General features: G+C 50.0%; 1 protein-coding gene across 1 annotated transcript in view; it reads right to left on the reverse strand.

The window, feature by feature from the left end:
• The window catches only part of LOC308258783 (vomeronasal type-1 receptor 53-like), a gene marked incomplete at both ends in the record, with an annotated part of 55809 nt that extends 40132 nt beyond the window's left edge, over positions 1–15677 (reverse strand). The window contains 3 exons of the mRNA XM_080689414.1: positions 11353–11379; positions 11581–11680; positions 15622–15677. Coding sequence (XP_080545540.1) covers positions 11353–11379; positions 11581–11680; positions 15622–15677 — 183 coding nt within the window. The remainder of the gene's footprint in view (positions 1–11352; positions 11380–11580; positions 11681–15621) is intronic.
• Positions 15678–22236: the final 6559 nt, after the last annotated feature.

Consider the following 22236-nt stretch of genomic DNA (forward strand, 5'->3'; position numbering starts at 1 on the left):
CGAGAGCACTCGCGGTCACTCCTGCACACTTCCACACGCACAGGTGTGGAGGAATAGACCCCACATGGAGTCGGGCGTAGGGGCGAATGCTTGCACTCCCTGCACTTGGGAGGTGGAGAACTGAGGATCAAAGTTTCAAGGCCACCCTCGGCTGTGTAGTGATGCTTTTGGCAAGTTAGTGAGTCCCGGATTCCAAGGAAAACATAAAATGGGTACGAAGTAGAGCCCAGAGGTAGAAGAGGCCCTGGGTTCAACCCAATACCACCAGAGAAAAAATAAAATAAAATATAAAAATAAAAAATAAATCCTAAGTGGGAATTAGGCACTTGACACAGAATCACAGATGCCTGGCAACCTAGGCGAACGCAGGAGGACACGTCCTAGACAGTAGGTGTATTTTTAGCTGGCGGCAGTGTCCCGCGCTGCACCCTAACCATCTTCTGCTTTCAGGTCCTTGCTGATATCTTGGGCCTGCCCTCACCACACGAATTCCCCACTGCCCCGCGCTTGCTTTGTTTATTCACCCATATCGAGAGCCTGCCTCCCTTTTCTGGGCCCTGTCCCCAGACCCTGCCCATGCTATGAGGTCTGTGCTTTCCCCTGGGGATATCTGTCCTGGGCTCCAAAGCACTCCCCGGGCTCCCTCCTTGGGGCAAACCTATCTCCCCTGTGAGACCGCTCTTTGCGCAGGCTCAGTTCGGGCTGCCTCAAGGCGCCATATGGGAGGAGAGTCACCTTCAGAAGGATTGGGCTACACAGTTCCACCAGTTCCCTCCCTTCCCGGGTGTTTCCTGGGATGACCATGGAGGTCTTGGGTTGAAGGCCCTACCCAGAATGCCAAGGCACTCTTTCTTTCACCCTGCCTTCTGAGGGAACCACCCTGGGGCTTTTGGGTGCCCTAGAAAAAAGCCGGGCGGCAAGCTCTGCGAGGACTGCATCATTCCTGCGAGAGCACTCGCGGCCACTCCTGCAAACTTCCACACTCACAGGTGTGGAGGATTAAACCCCACATGGAGACAGGCATAGGGGTGCACTCTTACACTCTACGCTTGGGAGGCAGAGACCGGAGGATCAGTTTCGCTGCCAAATTCGGTTACCTAGTGAGGCTTTTTGGCAATTTAGTGAGTCCCGGGTTCCAAGGAAAACATAAAACGGGTACGGAAGTAGAGCCCACTTGTATAAAACGCCCTGGGTTCAACCCCAGTACTACCAAGAGGAAAAGTAAAATAAAAAATAAAAATAAAAAATAAATCCTAAGTGGGAATTTGGCACTTGACACAAAATCACAGATGCCTGACCTGCTAGGCACCCGCAGGAGAACACGACATGGGCAGTAGCTGGTTTTTGTAGCTGGCGGCAGTGTCCACACTGCACCCCGACCATCTTCTGCACTCAGGTCCTTGCTGTTAGCTGGGGCCTGCCCTCACCAGAGGATTCCCTCCTCCCCGCCCTTGCTTTGTTTATTCACCCAACCAGGGGGCCTCCCTCCATTTACTGGGCCCTGTCCGCAGAGCCTGCCCAAGCTATGAGGTTTGTGCTTTCCCCTGGGGACATCTGTTTTGGGCTCCCAAGCACTCCCCGGGGTTCCCTTCTTGGGGCAAACCTATCTCCCCTGTGAGACAGGCTCTTTGTGCAGGCTCAGTTCGGGCTGCCTCAAGGCGCCTATGGGAGGAGAGTCACCTTCAGAAGGATTGGGCTACACATTTCTACCGGTTCCCTCCCTTCCCGGGTGTTTCCCTGGCTGACCATGGAGGTCTTGGGTTGAAGGCCCTACGCAGAATTCCAAGGCCCTCTTTGTTACACCCTGCCTTCTCAAGAAACCACCCTGAGGTTTTAGGGTGCCCTCGAAAAAAGCCTGGTGGCAAGCCCCATGAGAGCTGCATCATTCCTGCGAGATCACTCGTGGCCGCTCCTCAAACTTCCACACTCACAAGTGTGGAAGATTAAACCCCACATGGAGACGGGCATAGGGGTGCACCCTTGCACTCCCCGCGCTTGGGAGGGTGAGACCGGAGGATCACAGTTTCGCTGCCAAATTTGATTACCTAGTGAGGCTTTTGGCAATTTATTGAGTCCCGGGATCCAAGGAAAACATAAAACGGGTAAGGAAGTAGAGCCCACATGTATAAAATGCCCTGGGTTCAACCCCAGTACCACCAAGAGGAAAAGTAAAATAAAAAATAAAAATAAAAAATAAATCCTAATTGGGAATTAGGCACTTGACACAGAATCACAGATGCCTGACCTGCTAGGATCCCGCAGGAGGACAAGACCTGGGCAGTAGCTAGTTTTTGTAGCTGGCAGCAGTATCCCGCACTGCACCCTGACCATCTTCTGCCCTCAGTTCCTTGCTGTTAGCTGGGGCCTGCCATCACCACGCGGACTCCCGCCGCCCTGTGCTTGCTTTGTTTATTCACTAATAATGGGGGCCTCCCTCCCTTTTATGGGCCCTGTCTCCAGAACCTGCCCATGGGATGAGGTGTGCGCTTTCCCCCGGGGACATCTGTCCTCGGCTTGCAAGCACTCCTCGTGCTCCCTCTTGGCACAAACCTATCTCCCCTCTGAGACTGCTCATTGTGCAGGCTCACTTTGGGCTGCCTCACCATGACATATGGGAGGAGAGTCACCCTCAGAAGAATTGGGCAACACAGTTGCACCGGTTCCCTCCCTTTCCCGGGTGTTTCCCGGGCTGACCATGGAGGCCTTGGGTTGAAGGCCCTACCCAGAATGCCAAGGCCCTCTTTATTTCACCCTGCCTTCTGAGGAAACCAACCTGGGGGTTTGGGTGCCCTAGAAAAAAGCCGGGCGGCAAGCCCCGCGAGGCTGGCGCCATTCCTGCGAGTGCACTCGTGGCTGCTCCTGTACACTTCCACATGCACACGTGTGGAGGATTAAACCCCACATGGAGCCGGGTATAGCAGTGCATGCTTTCACTCCCCGTGCTTGGGAGGTGGAGACCGAAGGATCACATTTTGTGGCCAAACTTGGTTACATAGTGAGGCATTTGTCAATTTAGTGAGTCCTGGGTTCCAAGGAAAACATAAAATGGGTAAGGAAGTCGAGCCCACATGTCTAAAACGCCCTGGGTTCAACCCCAGTACCACCAAGAGGAAAAGTAAAATAAAAAATAAAATTAAAAAATTTTTATTTTTTATTTTACTTTATTTTTTATTTTACGCACAGGTGTGGAGGATTAAACCCCACATGGAGCCGTGCGTACAGGTGCATACTTGCAATCCCCGTGCTTGGGAGGCGGAGACCGGAGGATCACATTTGCAGCCAGCCTCAGCTACGTAGTGAGGATTTGGCAACTTAGTGAGTCCCGGTTTCCAAAGAAAACATAAAATGGGTACGGAAGTAGAACCCAGAGGTAGAAAATGCCCTGGTTTCAACCGCAATACCACCAGAGTAAAAATAAAATAAAAAATAAATCCTAAGTGGGAATTAGGCACTCGACACAGAATCCCAGATGCCTGGCCTCCTCGGCTACCACAGGAGGACACGACCTGGGCAGTAGCTAGTTTTTTAGCTGGCGGCAGTGTCCTGCACTGCACCCCGACCATCTTCTGCCCTCAGGTGCTTGCTGTTATCTCGGTCCTGCCCTCACCACGTGGATTCCCTGTCGCCCCACGCTTGCTTTGTTTATTCACCCATCCCGGGGGCCTCCCTCTTTTTTCTGGGCCCTGTCCCCAGATCCTGCCCACCCTAGGAGGTCTGTGCTCTCCCCCGGGGACATCTGTCCTTGGCTCACAAGCAATTCCCAAGCTCCCTCCTTGGAGCAAACCTATCTCCCCTGTGAGACAGCTGTTTGCTCAGGCTCAGTTCCGGCTACCTCACCGTGCCATATGGGAGGAGAGTCACCTTCAGAAGGATTGGGCCACACAGTTCCCCCGGTTCCCTCTCTTTCCCAGGTGTTTCCTGGGCTGACCATGGATGCCTTGGTTTGAAGGCTCTACCCAGAATGGCAAGGCCTTCTTTTTTCGCCCTGCCTTCTGAGAGAACGACCCTGGAGATTTAGGGGGCCCTAGAAAAAAGCTGGGCAGAAAGCCCCGCGTGCAATGTGCAATTCCTGTAATTACACTCGCAGCCGCTCCTGCACACTTCCACACGCACAGGTGTGGAGGATTAAACCCCACATGGGGTCGGGCGTAGGGGTGCATGCTTGAACTCCCCATGCTTGGGAGGCAGAGACAGGAGGATCACACAGGTTCGCGTTCAGCCTCGGGTCCTTAGTGAGGCTTTTGCAACTTAGAAGTCCCGGGTTCCAAGGAAAACATAAAATGGGTACATAAGTAGAGCCCAGAGTTATAAAACGCCCTGGGTTCAACCCCAGTACCACCAAGAGGAAAAGTAAAATAAAAAATAAAAATAAAAAATAAATTCTAAGTGGGAATTAGGCACATGACACAGAATCACAGATCCCTGGAGTGAAAGGCGAACACAGGATTATACGCCCTAGGCAGTAGCTGGTTTTTTTTAGTTGGCGGCAATGTCCTGCACTGCACCCCTACCATCTTCGGCCCTCAGGTCCTTGCTGTTATCTCACGCCTGCCCTATACAAGCAAATTCCCTGCCGCCCTGCACTTTCTTTATTTAATCACCCAACCCGGGGTCCTCCTTCCCTTTTCAGGACCTTGTCCCCAGACCCTGCCCAGGTTATAATGTCTGTATTTTCCTGGGGGCATCTGTCCTGGGCTCGCAAACACTGCCCAGGCTCCCGCCTTGGGGCAAACCTATCTCCCCTGTGAAACCGCTGTTTGTGCAAGCTCAGTTCGAGCTGCCTCACAGAGCCATATAAGCGTAGAGTCACCTTCAGAAGGATTGGGCAACACAGATCCACCAGTTCCCTCCCTTTCCCGGGCAGACCATGGATGCCTTGGTTTGAAGGCCCTACCCAGAATGCCAAGGCCCTCTTTGTTTTGCCATGCCTTCTGAGGGAACCACCCTGGGGCTTTAGGGGGCCCTAGAAAAAACCGGGCGGCAAGCCCCGCATGGACTGCATCATTCCTGCGAGAGCACTCGTGGCTGCTCCTGCACATTTCCACACGCACAGGTGTGGAGGATTAAACCCCACATGGACCAGGCCATAGGGGTGCATGCTTGAACTCCCCGTGCTTGGGAGGCAGAGAGAGGAGGATCACAGTTTCGTGGCCAGCCTCGGCTACATAGTGAGGCTTTTGGCAACTTAGTGAGTTCCGGTTTCCAAGGAAAACATAAAATGGATACAGAAGTAGAGCCCAGAGGTAGAAAATGCCCTGGGTTCAACCCCAGTACCACCAAGAGACAAAAAAAAAAAAAAAAAAAAAAAAAAAAAAACTAAAATGAAAAATAAATCCTAAGTGGGAATTAGGCACTTAACACAGAATAAAAGATGCCTGGCCTCCTAGGCTACCGCAGAAAGACACGACCTGGGCAGTAGGAGGTTTTTTAGCTGGCAGCAGCGTCCTGCACTGCACCCCGACCATCTTCTACTCTCATGTCCTTGCTGTTAGCTCGGGCCTGCCCTCACCACGTGGATTCCTCACCGCCCCACGCTTGCTTTATTTATTCACCCAACCCGGGGGCCTCCCTCCCTGGCTATGAGGTCTGTGATTTCCGCCGGGGACCTCTGTCCTGGGCTCACAAGCACTCCCCGGGCTCCCTCCTTGGGGCAAACTTATCTCCCCTGTGAGACTGGTTTTTGCTCATGCTCATTTGGTGCTGCCTCACCGCACCAGATGGGAGGAGAGTCACCTTCAGAAGGATTGGGCAACACAGTTCCACTGGTTCCCTCCCTTTCCCGGGTGTTTCCGGGGCTGACCATGTATACCTTGGTTTGAAGGCCTTACCCCCAATGCCAAGGCCCTCTTTGTTTCGCCCTGCCTTCTGAGGGAACCACTATGCAGCTTTGGGGTTCCATAGAAAAAAGCCAGGCAGAAATCCCCGCGTTGACTGCATCATTCCTGCAAGAGCACTCGCGGCCACTCCTGCACACTTCCACACGCACAGGTGTGGAGGATTAAACCCCACATGGAGCCGGGTATGGAGGTGCACGTTTGCACTCCCCGCGGTTCGGAGGCTGAGACCAGAGGATCAAAGTTTCTCAGCCAGCCTGGGCAACGTAGTGAGGCTTTTGGCAACTTAGTGAGTCCTGGTTTCCAAGGAAAACATAAAACGCATATGGAAGTAGAGCCCAGAGTAGAAAACGCCCTGGGTTCAATCCCAGTACCACCAAAATAAAAAATAAGATTAAAAAATAAATATTAAAAATAAATCCTAAATGGGAATTAGGCACTTGACACAGAATCACAGATGCCTGGCCTCCTTGGCTACTGAAGTAGGACACGTCCTGGGCAGTAGCTGGTTTGTTTAGCTGGCGGCAGTGTCCTGCACTGCACTCCCCCATCTTCTGCCCTCATGTCCTTGCTGTTAACTGGGGCCTGCCCTACCATGGGGATTCCCGCTGCCCCTTGCTTACTTTGTTTATTCACCCATATCGGGGGCCTCCCTCCCTTTTCTGGGCCCTGTCCATTGAACCTGCCCACGCTATGAAATCTGTGCTTTTCTCTGGGGACATCTGTATTGGGTTTGATAGCACTCCCCAGGATCCCTCCTTTGGGCAAACCTATCTCCCATGTGAGACCGCTGTTTGTGCAGGCTCAGTTCTGGCTGCCTCACTACGCCATATGGGAGGAGAGTCACCTTCAGAAGGATTTGGCAACACAGTTCCACCAGTTCCTTCTTTTTCCCGGGCTGACCATGGATGTTTTGGGTTGAATGCCCAACTCAGAATGCCAAGGCCCACTTTGTTTCAGCCTGACTTCTGAGGGAACCACCCTGGGGCTTTAGGGTACCCTAGAAAAAACCGGGCGGCATGCCAAACGTGGACTGCGTAATTCCTGCGAGAGCACTCACGGCCGCGCCTGCACGCTTCCTATGCACAGGTGTGGAGGATTAAACCCCACATGGATCCGGGCGTAGGGGTGCATGCTTGCAATCCCCGTGCTTAGGAGACGAAGACCAGAGGATCAAACTTTCACTGCCAGCCTCGGCTACATAGTGAGGCTTTTGGCAACTTATTGAGTCCCGGTTTCCAAGGAAAACATAAAATGGGTACAGAGGTAGAGCCCAGAAGTAGAAAACGCCCTGGGTTCAACCCCAGTACCACCAAGAGGAAAAATAAAATAAAATAAAAATAAAAAATAAAAAATAAATCCTAAGTGGGAATTAGTCACTTGACACAGAATCACAGATGCCTGGCCTGCTAGGCTCCTGCAGGAGAACACACCCTGGGCAGTAGCTGGTTTGTTTAGTTGCCAGCAGTGTCCCACACTGCACCCTGACCATCTTCTGCCCTCAGGTCCTTGCTGTTACCTTGGGCCAGCCCTCACCACGTGGATTCCCCACCGACCTGCGCTTGCTTTGTTTATTCACCCATCCTGGGGGCCTCCCTTCCTTTTCTGGGCTCTGTCCTCAGACCCTGCCCATGCTATGAGGTCTGTGCTTTCCTCCGGGGACATTTGTCCTGGGCTCGCAAACACTCCCTGGGCTCCCTCCATGGAGCAAACCTATCTCCCCTATGAGACCACTGTTTCCTCGGGATAAGTTTGGGTTGCCGCACAGTGCCATATGAGAGGAGAGTCACATTCAGAAGGACTGGGCAACACAGTTCCACCAGTTCCCTTCCTTTCCCGGGTGTTTCCCGGGCTGACCATGGAAACCTTGGGTTGAAGGCCCTACCCAGAATGCCAAGGCCCTCCTTGTTTCGCGCTGCCTACTGAGGGAACCACACTGGGGCTTTAGGGTGCCCTAGAAAAAAGCCGGGCGTCAAGCCCTGCGTGAACTGGGTCATTCCTGTGAGAGAACTCGGGGCCACTCCTGCACACTTCCACACGCACACATGTAGAGGATTAAACCCCACATGGAGCTGGGCGTAGGGGAGCAAGCTTTCACTACCCGTGCTTGGGAGGTGGAGACTGGAGGATCACAGTTTCACGGCCAGCTCGGCTACATAGTGAGGCTTTTGGCAAATTAGTGAGTCCCGGTTTCCAAGGAAAACATAAAATGTGTACGGAAGTAGAGCCCAGAGGCCCAGAGGTAGAAAAAGCCCTGGGTTCAACCCCAGTACCACCAAGAGGAAAAATATAATAAAAAATAAAAATAAAAAATCCTAATTGGGAATTCGGCACTTAACACAGATGCCTGACCTGCTAGGCTCCCACAGGAGGACAAGCCCTGGGCAATAGCTAGTTTGTTTAGTTGCCAGCAGTGTCCCGCACTACACCCCGCCCATCTTCTGCCCTCAGATCATTGCTGTTAGCTTAGGCCTGCCCTCACAACGTGGATTCCCCGCCACCCCTCACTTGTTTTGTTTATTCAGCCATCCCAGGGGCCTCCCTCCCTTTTCTGGGCCCTGTCCCCAGACCCTGCCAAGGCTATGAGGTCTGTGCTTTCCCCCGGGGACATTTGTCCTGGGCTTGCAAGCACTCCCCGGGCTCCCTCCTTGGGGCAAACCTATCTCCCCTGTTAGACCCCTCTTTGAGCAGGCTCAGTTCGGGCTGCCTCACCACGCCATATGGGAGGAGAGTCACCTTCAGAAGGATTGGGCAACACAGTTCCACCAATTCCCTTCTTTTCCCGTTGTTTCCTGGGCTGACCAAGGACGCCTTGGTTTAAAGCCCTACCCAGAATGCCAAGGCCCTCTTTGTTTCGCCCTGCCTTCTGAGGGAACCACCCTGGGCCTGTAGGGTGCCTTAGAAAAAGCCAGGCAGCTAACCCCGCGTGGACTGCGTTATTCCTACGAGAGCATTCGCGGCTGCTCCTGCACACTTCCACACGCACAGGTGTGGAGGATTCAACCCCACATGGAGCCGGGCGTAGGGGTACACGCTTGAACTCTCTGTGCTTGGGAGGCAGAGACCAGAGGATCACAGTTTTGTGGCCAGCCTCGGCTACATAGTGAGGCTTTTTGCAACTTAGTGAGTCCCAGTTTCTAAGGAAAACATAAAATGTGTACGGAAGTAGAGCCCAGAGGTAGAAAATGCCATGGGTTCAACCCCCATGCCACAAGAGGAAAAATAAATAAAAAAATAAAAATAAAATAAATCCTAAGTGGGAATTAGGCACTTGACACAGAATCACAGATACCTGGTCTCCTAGGCTACTTCAGGATGACACGCACTGTCAGGAGCTGGTTTTTTTAGCTTATGTCAGTGTCCCGCATTGCACCCCGACCATCTTCTTCCCTCAGGTCCTTGCTGTTATCTGGGGCCTACCCACACCACGTGGATTCCGGACGTCCCGAGGTTGCATTGTTTATTCACCCAACCCAGGGGCCTTCCTCCATTTACTGTGCCCTGTCCCCAGACCCTGCCCATGCTATGAGGTTTGTGCTTTCCCCCAGGGACATCTGTCCAGGGCTCTTAAGCACTTCTCGGGATCCTTCTTGGGGACAAACCTATCTCCCCTCTGAGACTGCTCGTTGCACAGGCTCAATTCGGGCTGCCTTACCACGCCATATAAGAGGAGAGTCACCTTCAGAAGGATTGGGTTACACAGTTCCACAGGTTCCCTCCTTTCCCAGGTGTTTCCCGGGCTAACCATGGAGGTCTTGGGTTGAAAGCCCTACCCAGAATGCCAAGGCACTCTTTCTTTCACCCTGCCTTCTGAGGGAACCACCCTGTGGTTTTTGGGTGCCCTAGAAAAAAGCCGAGAGGCAAGCTTCGCGAGGACTGCGTTATTCCTGCCAGAGCATTCTCGGCCGCTCCTCAAACTTCCACACTCACAGGTGTGGAGGACTAAACCCCAAATTGAGACGGGCATAGGGGTTCACCCTTGTACTCCCCGCGCTTGAAAGGTGGAGACTGGAGGATCACAGTTTCGCTGCCAAATTCGGTTACCTAATGAGGTTTTTGGCAATCTCGTGAGTCCCGGGTTCCAGGGAAAACATAAAACGGGTAAGGAAGTCGAGCCCACAAGGATAAAACGCCATGGGTTCAACCCCAGTACCACCAAGAGGAAAAGTAAAATAAAAAATAAAAATAAAAAAACAAATCCTAAGTGGGAATTAGGCACTTGACACAGAATCACAGATGCCTAACCTTCTAGGCTCCAGCAGGAAGACACGATCTGGGCAGTAGCTGGTTTTTGTAGCTGGCTGCAGTGTCCCACCCTGCACCTCGAACATCTGCCCTCAGGTCCTTGCTGTTAGCTGGGGTCTGCCCTCACCTGCGGATACCCTACTCCCCTTGTGTGCTTTGTTTATTCACCCTGAAGGAATGCAGGAAGAAGAATCTAAGATATTGACAATACTAGTATAGGGAATCTACTAGAAATAAGAAAGCAGGATATTAGAATTAAAATAGGACCCTTGTAGAAGTAAGAGAGTAACAAAAACATGTGAGAGTACTGTAAGGAAACATTCCCCTCTCCTGATAAAATTAAAATGTGAAGAATTAACTGTGAGTCTCTGCTTCGGTAACCCCACTTGCCAATATAAAGTACAACTTGTAAGTTCCTGCTTATGATAACTGCCTGAGTTCTGGCTTCTGTGAAACTGCTTGCTTATGTCCCAGCTACCTTAATGTTAAAAGTTGTTTTAATTTAAAAACCTAGGTTACTATTAGAAATTATTTTAAGGATAGACTTGTTTTTCAAAATTCTTGATGTTAAGAATTGTTTTTTAAAGTTTGAGATATTTTAAAATAGTATAAAGTAATTTAGGGAATGAAGCTATTTTTCTTGGAAGTGAGGCCCAAGCTCACCGCAACTTTATCTCAAGGAAGCACCCGGAGGGCTCCTCAAACGGTCAGTACTCAGGGGCCGAGCTGAAGGTTGCCATAGTAACCAAGCATGAAAGAGAAAGTCACTCTTTGGCGGGCAGTGACGTAGAAAGGCTGTCATTTAAGACTATTTGCTGTAATTCAAGTGTGTGTGTGCTTTCTTTTGAAATTATTGGTTGTACTTGTTTACCTTTTTATCTGATTGGTTATATCCTACCTTTTGGCGGGCTGTGACGTGTGTAACCACCCCTCCAGGGGCTATAAAAATAGAGCCTGAAGTGTGCTCAGGGTCGAGCTCCGACCACTTTCCTTGCTGTCTACTGAGGCTGAACGCTAGCTCGGCCAGAGGCTCCCTCTGGTAGCTGCTGGGCAATTCCTCTACTGACAGTCAAGCTAGTGAAGGAGTCTCGACCCTGGCATGCCAGTGAGAGCTGCAGCACTATAAACTCTGCTTGTGAGTTGCAACCTTGGTGTGTCCTTCGTTATTTGGGTAAGGGGGTGACTCTCGGACCCTAACATCTGGAGGTCCCACCGAGATCCCTCCCCCCACCTAGCGAACGACCCCAAGGGCAGGAGTTTAACTACAACGGACCTCAGGCAACGAGACGTCGTGTAAGACCTGGGAAGAGACAGAGGAAAAGGCGGGGGCAACGGGACGCCGTATAAGGCCCTCGTGACCTCTGTCACCCCTCAGGCAACGAGACGTCGTGTAAGGCCTGAGGAGGAGAGAGGGGGCTTAGGCAACGAGACGTCGTGTAAGACCTAAGTGACCTCCAGAGACTTTTTCAAGTCTCATTGGAGAGGGGATTCTTGTGGAAACCCCTGAGCTAGCAACGAAGCCGTCCTGGCGAACGAAGAAGTGCTCGAGCTGATCGACCTGCAGCCGGCGAAGTGGACACCATTTGGCCTCATCCAGGATCCTAGCAGTAAGTGTGGTGTAAATGTGAGAAGGACCGGTCCGTATGAATGGAGAGCATGGAGTGAGTGGAAACAAATGATGTGTGTTATTGGAATTGCAATTCCTGTGCTTATTATAATTTTTTTATTAGAATACTGGTACCAGTAATAGAAATAAGTAAAAGTTTTATTGCAAGTAGTTTATTATAATTGGGTTTTAATAATAATAACAAATTAATATGTCTAATTAGTTAGGGCATTTATTGGTTGTTATATTAAGGTATCCGTGTCAGGAAGGGCTAATCTTGGGTGGAGTTGAGCAACGACATCTATTAAAAATTAAATTCTAACAGTCCGCCAGGGGAGTGCACATGAGGGGTGGTCGCCCAGCACTCCGGACGAGCCTACCTCTGCTAGAGAGGGCAGGTTTTTTTACCTGAGGCACTGTGGAGGCATACGACACCTGGCCAAAAACCTGGTGGAGTCCCCTCCTTAATACAGCACACTTGCAGACCCGACACACTAGGAAAACCCATCCCAGACTCTGGTATAGGCGAAGGACTTCTACCGGTTGCCCGGGTGGCTTTCCGACCACCTGTAGCCCTTAAGGACTGGGGGGAGCAACTTGGATGAAGAACTAGCCACCAGAGTCTAAAATAAGACCCCTAGACTCATAACTCCTCCACCCAACTTAGAGACATAAAAAAAAAAAAAAAAAAAAAAAAAAACTAGAATAAATTAGTTAACGATGGGGCAAGCCCAGGTTACGCCCAGAGGTCTCATGCTTTCCCACTTCTCGGAGGTCCAAAAAGAAGCTCAAGAAAAGGGCCTGATTATCAAGAAAGGTAAGTTTAATACTCTCTGCTCTGTTGAATGGCCAGCTCTTGGAGTTGGATGGCCACCACAGGGATCATTTTCCCCAGGCTTAATTTCAAAGGTCAAAACAATCATCACGCAGCCGGGTAGCCAGGGCCATCCTGACCAATTCCCTTATATCTTGGTCTGGGAGGACATAGTTCAAGAGCCCCCTTCCTGGCTCCGGCCAATTCTGCAAACTATTGGCAATGCAGCCCTAGTAGTCCAGGAAAAGAAGGGAGCCACAGGAGCCTCTAACTCTCTTGGGGAGAAATTTTCCGCCCCAGTACTGCCGGAAAGCTCGCCCTTATACCCTTCTTTACTAGATTTAGATATAGCCAGACCACCTCCCTACGCCCAGGCAGAACAGGCAGCTGAGGGACCTAATAGTGTGGCCAGGCCCTCCTCTTCAGCACCCGTATCTCAGAACCAGGACAGAGGTCGTAGACCACGAACTAGGGGGCTCCAAAGACAGGAAGAGGAACAGGAGCCCACCTCCTCAACACAAGAGGAGGAGGTCTCGGTTCTCCCAGTTCGTGCCACTGGACAGGGGGGACCGGAAGGGAATCACCTTTATCAGTATTGGCCTTTCTCCTCCAGTGACCTATATAACTGGAGAACCCAGAACCCCCCTTTCTCTGAAGATCCTAAGTGTCTTATAGGATTATTAGAATCTATCATGCATACCCATTGCCCCACCTGGGATGACTGCCAGCAGCTGTTGAAAACACTCTTCACCACTGAAGAAAGGGAGCGCATTATCAACGAAGCCAGAAAGAATGTTCTCGGCGAGAATGGGAGACCCACCACACTCCAGAATGAGATTGAGGACACCTTCCCTCTCAACCGCCCAGACTGGGACTTCAGGGACGCACGAGGTAGGGAGCGTCTCCGAGTATACCGCCAGACTCTAATGACCGGTCTCCAAGCAGCTGCCAGGCAGCCTACTAATTTTTCCAAAGTAAAAGCTGTTGTTCAAGGAGACACTGAAAGCCCGGCCGCATTTTTAGAGCGTTTGTACGATGCTTATAGGCAGTATACCCCAATAAATCCAAAGGCAGACGAACATCGATCAGCCATTATACTTTCTTTCATTAGTCAGGCAGCTCCTGATATCAGAAAGAAATTAAGCAAACAGGAGAATCTGGGAGAGTTAACTGTGGGAGAAATGATGCAAATAGCAGAGAAAGTATTTAATACCAGAGAGACTAAGGAAGAGAGAGAGGAAAGGTTAAGAAAGGAAGATAGGGAGGTCCAGGAGAAAATTAGAAGGGAAGATCGTGAATTCCAAGCAAGGGAAAACCGAAAGCAGCAGAAAGAAATAGCTCGAATCTTTTTGGCAGGAATCAAGGACAGGGATGAATATAAGCTAAGGAACAAAAACTTTACTAGGTTAGACAGGAACCAGTGTGCAGGATGCAGGGGTTATGGGCACTGGAAGCATAACTGCCCAAAACTTCAAGAAAGGGAAAGAAGGGGAAACAATTATAATTTTAAAAGGGAAAGGGAAAGAGCGGTGGAACAAGCCAAGGGTCTCTTAGTGGGAGAAAAACAATGAGGGGGTCAGGGCTCGACTCCCCTCCCCGAGTCTTGGGTAACTTTAACAGTGGAGGGGAAACCGGTGGGATTCATGGTAGACACCGGAGCACAATATTCTGTATTAAACCAGTCGTGGGGAAAGCTAGATAACCAAAGAACTAGTGTGGTCCAGGGGGCCACTGGCTCGAAACTTTGTTCATGGACAAATAAACGAACTGTTCATTTGGGGAAACATCAGGTCACTCACTCATTTCTGGTGGTTCCTGAAAGCCCAGCCCCATTATTGGGAAGAGATTTGCTTACTAAGGTAAATGCCCGTATCCATTTTGAGCCGGAAGGAATTAAGGTTACTGACGGAGATGGCCAGCCATTACATGTCCTAACCTTGTCACTAAATGATGAATACCGTTTATTTAAAGAGCAAGGGAAGGAATTAAGAGATCAGGAGGATATGACAATATGGTTAGAGCGCTACCCCAATGCCTGGGCTGAAATAACAGGCGTAGGACTAGCCAAGCATGTGGCTCCAATCATAGTGGAATTGAAAGCTACTGCCCAACCTATAAGGGTTAAACAATATCCAATGCCCGAGGAAGCACGACGAGGGATAGCGCCTCATATCCATAGACTGCTGAGAGCTGGAGTCCTCAGGCCCTGTCATTCGGCATGGAACACCCCTCTCCTCCCAGTCAAAAAGCCAGGAGGAACAGATTATCGACCAGTGCAGGATCTTAGAAAGATCAATGAAAGAACTGAAGACATACACCCAACCGTGCCTAATCCCTACACAATTTTGAGCCATCTTTCCCCAATACTAATTTGGTACACGACTCTCGATTTAAAGGATGCGTATTTTAGTTTAAGATTGGCTGAGGTTAGCCAACCATTGTTTGCTTTTGAGTGGCAAGAAGAAAAAGGGGGAAAGATAGGCCAATTAACGTGGACCAGGCTCCCCCAGGGATTCAAGAATTCCCCCACTCTTTTTAATGAGGCCCTTAGCCAGGATCTGGAGCATTTCCGACAGACTCATCCTCACGTGACTTTGCTACAGTATGTTGATGATTTGCTGCTAGCGGCAGCTACTAGACAGGAATGCTTGGAAGCGACAGGCCAGCTACTAGAGGAGTTGGGGGCCCTGGGGTATCGTGCCAGTGCTAAAAAGGCACAGATTTGCCAACAGACGGTCACATACCTGGGATACAAACTAAGGGATGGAGCGCGATGGCTGACTGACGAAATGAAGAAAACCGTTCTTCATATCCCGACCCCTACCTCCGCTCGAAAGGTAAGAGAATTCCTGGGGTCTGCCGGGTTTTGTCGACTATGGATACCTAATTTTGCGGAGGTGGCCAGGCCCCTCTATGAGGCTACCAAAGAGACTAAACAGTGGCAATGGACCAGGGAACATCAACAGGCATTTGATCATCTTAAAAGAGCCCTCTTACAGGCTCCTGCATTAACCTTGCCTGATCCTCTAAAGCCATTCGTCCTGTTTGTGGACGAACGAGGAGGAGTAGCAAAAGGGGTGTTAACCCAGCGGCTGGGACCATGGAAAAGGCCAGTAGCCTACCTGTCAAAGAGACTGGATGCGGTGGCAGCCGGGTGGCCCCCATGCCTCCGCATCATCGCAGCTATAGCAGTTCTTGTCAAAGATGCAGATAAATTAACGTTTGGACAAAATCTGCAAATAACCGCTCCCCACCCAGTGGAAGGAGTCCTAAGGCAGCCTCCAGGCAAATGGATGACAAATGCCAGACTAACTCATTACCAGGGACTGTTGCTGGATTCACCTAGGATCACCTTCACGGATCCAGTGATCTTGAATCCAGCCACCCTGCTGCCCACGCCAGACCTGGAGCAACCCCTTCATAATTGCACGGAAGTCTTGTCTGAGGTCGCTCAGATACGAGGGGATTTACAAGATGTCCCTTTGCTGAACTGTGAACTATGTTGGTATACAGATGGTAGCAGTTTCGTGCAGAACGGACAGCGGCGAGCTGGGGCAGCAGTGGTGAGTCAGGATGGAGAGGTAATCTGGAGCAGTGCTCTGCCTCCCGGGACATCAGCCCAAAAGGCAGAACTAGTGGCGATGGCTGAGGCTCTTGAGCGAGCCAAAGGAAGACGTGTTAATATTTACACGGACAGCCGGTATGCATTTGGAACTGTGCATGTGCATGGCGCCATCTACCGGGAGCGGGGATTTCGCTCTGCAGAAGGCCGAGAACTCAAAAACTTGGCTGAAGTACAGCGGTTGTTAACTGCTGTGAATAAACCAAAAGCTGTGGCTGTGATGCATATCCCAGGACATCAATCCGCTAACACCCCCGAAGCAATTGGTAACCGGCAAGCAGATGCGGAGGCCAGACGAGTGGCTGCAGAAGATTGGGGTGAGGTGCAACAACATCCTAGCGATGCGAATAAGCCAGAAGTCATGGCTCTGGTGAGTCTGCCTCTTCCTGAGTTACCAGCTTTGCCCCCTCAGCCAAATTACTCCCCAGAGGACTTGAATTGGATAAAAAGACATTTAGGACTGAGGGATCCTATAAATACTAGGGAGTGGCACAGAGACTGTGATGGAAAACTGATTTTGCCACAAGATTTGGGACATTTTCTTCTCGCTAACCTCCACCAAACATCCCACTTGGGATGGAAAAAACTACTAACTCTATTCTCTGCAGCCCAGCTCCGGTTTCCCCATCAAGCAAGTATAGCTCGACAGGTAGTAGATCGCTGTGTAAGCTGTATCATGATGAAGCCAGCCTTGCAAAAGAATATACATACAGGTATTCGAATAACCGGGAGGGCACCAGGAAGGAGTTGGGAGGTGGACTTTACTGAGGTAAAACCGGGCAAATTTGGGTACAGATATCTATTAGTATTAGTGGATACTTTCTCGGGGTGGGTAGAAGCATTTCCCACAAAGAGGGAAACAAGTCAGGTGGTAGCTAAAGCCTTGTTGGAAGAAATCATTCCCCGCTATGGGATCCCACAGGCCATTGGGTCTGATAACGGTCCGGCTTTCATTAGTAAAGTCCTCCAAGGACTAGCTCAAGCCATGGGGATTGATTGGAAATTACATTGTGAATATAACCCCCAGAGCTCTGGGCAGGTAGAGAGGATGAATCGGACCTTAAAGGAGACCTTAACTAAATTGGTAACAGAGACTGGCGGTGACTGGGTGACACTCCTTCCCTTAGCCATCTTTCGGGTTCGAAATTCCCCATACATTCACGGCCTAACTCCCTTCGAAATCATGTATGGGGCACCTCCTCCCATCATTCAGCGCGCCATGGCGCCACCAGGGGAGAAAAATCTGGCTCCAAATTATCTAACCATGCTGGAAGCCCTGGCTACAGTCCAGCAAACAATCTGGCCCCTTATTCAGGCCTATCATGATAAGGATGTACAATCGAACCCAAAACATGGCATAATCCCAGGGGATATGGTTTGGGTCAAAAGACACCAGTCAAAGACTTTGGAACCTCGATGGAAGGGACCTTATGTTGTCTTGTTTGCCACTCCTACTGCTTTAAAGGTTGACGGCATTGGACCTTGGGTGCACTTTTCCCATGCAAGAAAAGCACAACCTAATGAGATAAGGAAAGCAACCAACGAGTGGACCGTCCAGAGACATCTCTCCAACCCACTGAAGTTACATCTAACCAGAAGAAAGGATGATGGCGGGTCCTCTCCTCCTGTCTCTTCTCCTCGGAATGATGCTGAACCAGACTGAGGCTACTCCCTTGAACCCTCCCCATTTTGGTAACCCGCATAGGCCGGTTAAACAAACTTGGGTGTTTAGAAATGCAGTAACCCATGAGGTATGGAATTCAACGTCCAAGGTGGCGCCCCCACTGACGTGGTTTCCGGACTTATATTTTAATCTGGAAACAATAATGGGGGGTGTTAATGCCATAACTGACCCTAAAAGAAAACTTATAACCCGTGAGGACATGAGAAAGAAAGGATTTTGGGTATGTCCAGAACATCAATCGGTAAACTTAAGGGAAAAATGTGGAGGCGTACAAAAATCCCATTGTGCTCATTGGGATTGCGTCATCGCAGCAGACGGACAAAACCAAAGGGGGTTAGTTAACTCGGGCTTAATATTAATGAAATTCATTAACCCGTATCCAATTGAAGGCTCTAAGGAGGAGGCTAATATAGTCAAAATCCATTTTACGGAGATGGGTAAAGCAGAAAATCGATGGGAGCGAGGGTTCACTTGGGGTATAGTCTTGTCCCCTACAACTGAAGTAGTTGGAATGCACATGGGTTCTGAGGTTCCTAGCTTCTTTACAACAATAATACCCGGCCGTGCGGTTCTTGCCCAACTACTCTTAACAGTAGAACAACCGGCAGAACCTGCTAGGAAACCTGCCCAACTAGGCCCAAAGCTAGTCACCAGAATTCCTATTACCACCACGACCACTACCACCCCTACCTCAATAGCTCTAAAGGCGGGGTGGACCACCCCACTATGGTCGATGGCTAAGGCCGTTTATAACACCCTTAATCACACTGCTCCAAATTATACAGGGTCATGTTGGCTATGTTATGAACCCACCTTACCTTTCTATGAAGCAGTAGGAATAGAAGGGACATATAACATTAGCAAGGAAACCCCAACCAATTGGAAACAGCAGCCTGTGGGCTTAAATTCAATAACTGAAATAGCAGGTAGAGGAACATGTGTGGGGAAGGTCCCTCAGGACAAACAACAGTTGTGTGCCACCTCCCTGCCCTCTCCAAATTGGAGTGCCAATACCTGGGTAAGCCCCAAACAAGATCTGTGGTGGGCCTGTTCTTCAACTGGGATAACTTCCCATATCACCACCACAGTATTCGATCCCTCCCAAGAATTCTGTATGATTGTAATGATAGTGCCCCGCCTCTTATATTATAGAGGAGATGTCCCCTTTAACTATTGGAATGAGAGAACACAAATAAGCCAATTAAGAGCCCTTCGTAGACCTAAAAGGGAACCAATTACTGCTATTACTGTTTCAGTAATAATAGGACTTGGGCTTGCGGGAGCAGGGACAGGAATCGCCGCCTTGGCCACCCAGAAACATGGCCTGGCTACCTTAAGGTCGGCAATAGACAAGGACATAGCGCACATGGAGCAGTCTGTTTCTGCACTGGAAAAATCCCTAACGTCCCTCTCTGAAGTTGTACTCCAGAATCGGAGAGGACTAGATCTCTTGTTCCTCAAGCAGGGTGGACTATGTGCTGCTCTAGGTGAAGAATGCTGTTTCTATGCGGATCATACAGGAGTGGTGCGTGACTCCATGGCTAAAGTGAGGGAAGGATTACAAAAACGTCAAAAGGAAAGGGAGGCCCAACAAGGATGGTTTGAATCATGGTATAATTTTTCCCCATGGTTGGTGACCCTTCTCTCGGCCTTGGCTGGGCCCCTAATCGTTATAGTTCTTATTCTTATCATAGGCCCATGTGCTATAAATCAACTCATAGCCTTTGTGAAAAACCGTGTAAGCGCGGTACAACTCTTGGTCCTCAAAAGTCATTATGACCTTTTGGACACAAATACAGCTGAGGAAGAATCCTCAGTATAAACAGAAAAAGGGGGAAATGAAGGAATGCAGGAAGAAGAATCTAAGATATTGACAATACTCGTATAGGGAATCTACTAGAAATAAGAAAGCAGGATATTAGAATTAAAATAGGACCCTTGTAGAAGTAAGAGAGTAACAAAAACATGTGAGAGTACTGTAAGGAAACATTCCCCTCTCCTGATAAAATTAAAATGTGAAGAATTAACTGTGAGTCTCTGCTTCGGTAACCCCACTTGCCAATATAAAGTACAACTTGTAAGTTCCTGCTTATGATAACTGCCTGAGTTCTGGCTTCTGTGAAACTGCTTGCTTATGTCCCAGCTACCTTAATGTTAAAAGTTGTTTTAATTTAAAAACCTAGGTTACTATTAGAAATTATTTTAAGGATAGACTTGTTTTTCAAAATTCTTGATGTTAAGAATTGTTTTTTAAAGTTTGAGATATTTTAAAATAGTATAAAGTAATTTAGGGAATGAAGCTATTTTTCTTGGAAGTGAGGCCCAAGCTCACCGCAACTTTATCTCAAGGAAGCACCCGGAGGGCTCCTCAAACGGTCAGTACTCAGGGGCCGAGCTGAAGGTTGCCATAGTAACCAAGCATGAAAGAGAAAGTCACTCTTTGGCGGGCAGTGACGTAGAAAGGCTGTCATTTAAGACTATTTGCTGTAATTCAAGTGTGTGTGTGCTTTCTTTTGAAATTATTGGTTGTACTTGTTTACCTTTTTATCTGATTGGTTATATCCTACCTTTTGGCGGGCTGTGACGTGTGTAACCACCCCTCCAGGGGCTATAAAAATAGAGCCTGAAGTATGCTCAGGGTCGAGCTCCGACCACTTTCCTTGCTGTCTACTGAGGCTGAACGCTAGCTCGGCCAGAGGCTCCCTCTGGTAGCTGCTGGGCAATTCCTCTACTGACAGTCAAGCTAGTGAAGGAGTCTCGACCCTGGCATGCCAGTGAGAGCTGCAGCACTATAAACTCTGCTTGTGAGTTGCAACCTTGGTGTGTCCTTCGTTATTTGGGTAAGGGGGTGACTCTCGGACCCTAACACTTTCAACCCAAGACCTCCATGGTCAGCCCGGGAAACACTCTGGAAGGGAGGGAACCAGTGGAACTGTGTAGCCCAATCCTTCTGAAGGTGACTCTCCTCCCATATGGCATCTTGAGGCAGCCCTAACTGAGCCTGTGCAAAGAGCCTGTCTCACAGGGGAGATAGGTTTGCCCCAATGAGGGAGCCCGGGGAGTGCTTGGGAGCCCAGGACAGATGTTCCCAGGGGAAAGCACAAACATCCTAGCTTGGGCAGGGTCTGGGGACAGGGCCCATTAAATGGAGGGAGGCCCCCTGGTTCTGTGAATAAACAAACCACAGGAGGGGAGTAGGGAATTCGCGGGTGAGGGCTGACCCCATCTAACAGCAAGGACCTGAGGAAAGAAGATGGTCGGGGTGCAGTGCATGCAGGACCCTGCTGCCAGCTACAAAAACCAGCTGCTGCCCAGGTCCTGTCTGCCTGCGGGTGCCTAGCAGGTCAGGCATCTGTGATTCTGTGTCAAGTGCCTAATTCCCACTTAGGATTTGTTTTTATTTTTATTTTTTATTTTACTTTTCCTCTTGGTGGTACTGGGGTTGAACACACGGCGTTTTATCCATGTGGGCTCGACTTCCTTACCCGTTTTATGTTTTCCTTGGAACAGGGACTCACGAGATTGCCAAAAAGCCTCACCAGGTAACCGAATTTGGCAGCGAAACTGTGATCCTCCAGTCTCCACCTTTCAAGCATGGGGAGTACAAGGGTGAACTCCTATGCCCGTCTCAATTTGGGGTTTAACCATCCCCACCTGTGAGTGTGGAAGTTTGAGGAGAGGCCAAGAATGCTCTGGCAAGAATAAAGCAGTCCTCGCGAAGCTTGCCTCCTGGCTTTTTTCTAGGGCACCCAAAAGCCCCAGGGTGGTTCCCTCAGAAGGCAGGGTGAAACAAAGAGTGCCTTGGCCTTCTGGGTAGTGCTTTCAACCCAAGACCTCCATGGTCAGCCCGGGAAACACTCTGGAAGGGAGGGAACCAGTGGAACTGTGTAGCCCAATCCTTCTGAAGGTGACTCTCCTCCCATATAAAGCCTTGAGGCAGCCTAAACTGAGCCTGTGCAAAGAGACTGTCTCACAGGGGATCTAGGTTTGCCCCAAAAAGGTAGCCCGGGGAGTGCTTGGGAGCCCAGGACAGATGTTCCCAGGGGAAAGCACCAACATCCTAGCATGGGCAGGGTCTGGGGACAGGGCCCATTAATGTAGGGAGGCCCCCTGGTTCCTTGAATAAACAATGCACACAAGGGGGTAGGGAATCCACTGGTGAGTGCAGACCCCAGCTAACAGCAAGGACCTGAGGGCAGAAGATGCTTGGGGTGCAGTGCATGCGGGACCCTGCTGCCAGCTACAAAAACCAGCTACTGCCCAGGTCCTGTCTGCCTGCGGGAGCCTAGCAGGTCAGGCATCTGTGATTCTGTGTCAAGTGCCTAATTCCCACTTAGGATTTGTTTTTATTTTTATTTTTTATTTTACTTTTCCTCTTGGTGGTACTGGGGTTGAACCCAGGGCGTTTTATCCATGTGGGCTCGACTTCCT

Source organism: Muscardinus avellanarius, assembly GCF_963383645.1.
Source record: "Muscardinus avellanarius genome assembly, chromosome: 2".
Lineage (NCBI taxonomy): Eukaryota > Metazoa > Chordata > Mammalia > Rodentia > Gliridae > Muscardinus > Muscardinus avellanarius.